We start from the raw sequence: 3,799 nt of genomic DNA, 5'->3' as shown, positions 1-3,799 counted from the left end.
TACTTCGGAATAAAAAGGACGCGATGCATTCTACAGACTCAGTACGCCTAAATAATCATGTGATGCCGGTACAAACAAATCCACATGTGTACTGATGTGTATGGAAATACACATACGTCTATGCGCGTTTGCGCACATGGCTTTGTTTGTACTGTGGTCGATTCGAATTCTGGGTTTGGACTATTGATGACTATGTGGCCCCCGGTGTCATCGACGAGTTACCATTGAATCCTATGGAGTGCACAACATTCGATGTACAAGGCATGTAATGAAACACCTTAACACGTGATCTACACCGGTACTGTTTGACGCATAATTGAGTACCTGTAGTAAAAAAATGAAAATGCTTGTATTTACCTGATTTGCGCCACATTTCATTTCTTCTGCTGCCAAAGATTTGATGTCATCACGAAGTCGTTGATTCTCTTCCTGCAGAGCAACAAGTGAAGTTTCTTCACCGAGCACCAATCCATTGAGTTTCTTAGATAGTCTGCAGAGGTGTTCATACAGGTACTAGTAAATTGTGATACACCTTTACTTTGACACTGATAGGGACTTGAATTCACTGGGGTTGGTTGGTCATGTCCTGATGAAGGCATGGGTCCTCTTGGAGAACCATGAGGAAAGTAAGACCATGTTGGATGGGCTCGTGTGGCACTCAGAGGTGGTGGTGGTCCTCTGGGATAACTAGAAGCCCTCTGAAATGCATCAAAACTTGGAGGAGGTGGAGGAGGTGGTGGTGGCGGTGGTGGAACTGGACCTCTGGAAGAATTTGAAGCACCCTGAAAGGCATCAAAACTCGGTGGTGGTGGTGGTGGTGGTTGAACTGGTTCTCTGGGAGAATCTGAAGCACCCTGAAAGGCATCAAAACTCGGTGGTGGTGGTGGTGGTGGTGGTTGAACTGGTCCTCTGGGAGAATTTGAAGCACCTTGAAAGGCATCAAAACTTGGAGGTAGTGGTGGTGTGGTGGAACTGGTCCTCTGGGAGAATTTGAAGCACTGTCAAAGGCATTACAACTCAGAGGAGGAGGTGGTGGTGGTGGTGGAGTTGGTCCTCTTGGAGAATTTGAAGCACTGTCAAAGGCATCAAACTCGGAGGAGGTGGTGGTGGTGGTGGTGGTGGTGGTGGAGTTGGTCCTCTGGGAGAATTTGGAGCACTGTCAAAGGCATCAAAAATGGGAGGTGGTGGTGGTGGTGGTGGAGCTGGTCCCCTCGGAGAATCTGGCTGGAGAAGCCCAAAAGATTTTGGTTGAGTAAGTTGGTTAGTTTTAGAACTCGGCTGGGGTTGTTGACCCCTGTCTGGTGGGCTTGAATGTTGTGCAGTTGGTTTAGCTTGTACACTGCTGGTAGATTTGGATTTTGTGCCATTTTCCAAAACTTTCTGTCCTATGTTTTTGAGTTCTTTGTCAAAGCCTGTAAGCATAGCCATATTCACAATATCCTCCTCACTCAGTCTTTTTTTGGGTGGGGTCTTGGGTTGGGTCTTGCTGGCATGCTGCTTTTTGCCATGTTCTACCACTTTTCCCTGTTTTTTTGACTTGATTTTCTTAGGCTTTTCTATTGCCTTAACTTTTTTTGTTTTTAAAGTATCTTCCAGATCACTTGTGTTTCTTTTACGTGACTTGTGGTTGGCATTAGAGTTATTTTCACTTAGCTCATCTAGGACAACTCTAAGCTTCCCTGCTGCCCCTCGTTTTCCACTTTTTTCTGCATCCTTCATATCTTGTTTACCCTGGGTCACAAAACATTCCATTCGTTGTGATTTAGGTATCCCCTTCACCATTTCTGTATACTTTTTCAGCCTTTCAATACAAGGCTTCTTACCTGGAAATATGAAATTTAATAATAAGAACGGATTGTAAAAGTGACTGGGTATAAAAGAAGTAAAAATACATGTTACACCATGTGGAATCGTAAGTTGTACACAGCCACATTCATCTTCCAAGCTGGTTTTGTTTTTTTTAAATTTGTGGACCCCAGAAAATAGAAAGCGACAAAAAATTGCTTCAAAACGGCTAATGTAACCTCATTTGCGATGTGAATGAAAACAGGCACAACTCACTCCTTATCTGATCGACCTTGAGTACGAGTGAAGCTAACATCCGCTAACATTCACGAGTTTCGCCAGTGGTGAGCCGCCATTTTGGCCGTATTAGTCTGAAATGGCGCATACATAGCTACATATTCAACACGATAATTCCTAGCGCAAACGGTTAATCGAAGTCAAAATTTCCACTTTATGACCTTTATAACGATATTTCCCACGCTAACATTAAAAATGTAGGGGTTTTCAGTCATTTTGCAATTTTTGAACTGACGTTTTACTTATAAAAAGGCATCGCAGACAAGGTAAGAATGTACGAATCGGCAGCTACGAATTAAGACAATGCTATAAATGGCAGCGACTTGCTCGTTTAATGATCGCCAAAAAACAGCCATCGCGCGATGAATACCCCGGCGGCCGCTTATATATGAACAACGCACAACCGAGCTGTAGTCACCTCCCTCCGTCCTGTCAAAGGAAACTTTAATTCACACCTTAAGCTCAAGTTAAAAATGTCGGATCATATACAAAACAAAGCTTTCGAGGAAAACAACGATGTACAGAGAACTCTGCTGTACAGTCCCTCTAAATTTATACGAATTGCACTTTTTAAATACGCATTTAACACTTACCGGATGAATGGAAAATTATAGTTCCTTCATACTCCACCGGTGACTCACTTTCTCGGCCACTGTCATCCAACACTGTCGTGGGGAAAACACACTTTACCTTTGTGCCTACTGACAGTGACACATTACAACTAAGACATAACTCTCTTGCAGTTTTGACGAAAAACGTGTCGTCACTGGGGAAATAAACAACTGAGAAATCAGCCATAATTCGTAAGATTTGTAGCTGAAGGTCCGAGCTAGCTGTTAGCCGTTACTTCAAACAACTGCGCGCAATTTTGAGAAAGATTCGATATCCAATATGATAACGCGGGAACACACTACATTGGTCGAAGTATGGAGGTCAAGGGTCGTGACCGTCGCAAAAATTTAGACATTTTATGCGTACACGTACACTGTTCTTTTACATTTATAATAACCAGAAAGAAGACTTTATGCGTAGAGGTCACTAAAGTACGAGAGTCGAACACTGTGACCATTAAAGTGAACACTGTTGCGAAACTGATCTAGCCTGTTAAATTCCAGCACACTAATTTACGACAGCCCAAGAATGCATAGTACCCTATTGCGGCCCGTCCACTCATTCTGGTGGAAGCTCAACACTTTCTGGAGTCAAGACATCGTGCATCGGCAGAAGTTAGTCCATCCGCCTCGATTAGCTAACAAAATTGAAGCGGTTTAAGGTTTGCGGATAGAACAGTACTCTTACTGCGCCTAAATTAAGTTTTATGTAGGTTGTAGTCGTCGAACTTTAACAATGGCAGATGCAGAACCGTCGCAAGTGTGTGTCGTCGTCCTGTGACGTACCGGTACATGTTGATGACTGCGTGGCCAGTTGTTCAACGACGCGAAAACGTGGACCTTATAAGAAATACTTAACGACAAAACCAGCCGTCTTTACGTCTGAAAATGTGAGTACCTTTTAAAAGTATGCAGGTTCGAAACACATGGGTTATTTAACAGTAAACATTGTGAGACTGTCCTTCGAATGCAGTCAAAAGCGGATGGCGTGTGTATACGGACGCAGCTACCATACATAAACATGATGTTCACTTCATTTCATTAGAAAATAATAACGGTGAGAAGGACAGCTCTGCATAAATCTACATGGAGCACTAACAGAGGAA

The 3,799-nt window shown here is 43.2% G+C and overlaps 1 protein-coding gene across 1 annotated transcript; it reads right to left on the bottom strand.

The window, feature by feature from the left end:
• Positions 1–374: 374 nt before the first annotated feature.
• On the bottom strand, positions 375–2,936 carry LOC139128535 (uncharacterized). Its single transcript, XM_070694300.1, has 3 exons — positions 2,676–2,936; positions 1,075–1,823; positions 375–980 (listed from the first exon to the last, which is right to left on the bottom strand). The coding sequence occupies exons 1-3, from the start codon at positions 2,878–2,880 to the stop codon at positions 375–377; spliced, it is 1,560 nt and encodes a 519-aa protein (XP_070550401.1). The 5' UTR covers positions 2,881–2,936.
• Positions 2,937–3,799: the final 863 nt, after the last annotated feature.

The sequence above is a fragment of the Ptychodera flava genome, unplaced genomic scaffold (assembly GCF_041260155.1).
Source record: "Ptychodera flava strain L36383 unplaced genomic scaffold, AS_Pfla_20210202 Scaffold_58__1_contigs__length_828623_pilon, whole genome shotgun sequence".
Taxonomy (NCBI): domain Eukaryota; kingdom Metazoa; phylum Hemichordata; class Enteropneusta; family Ptychoderidae; genus Ptychodera; species Ptychodera flava.
Note: the sequence above shows the minus strand (reverse complement) of the source record. Positions and strands in the feature narration are given on the sequence as shown.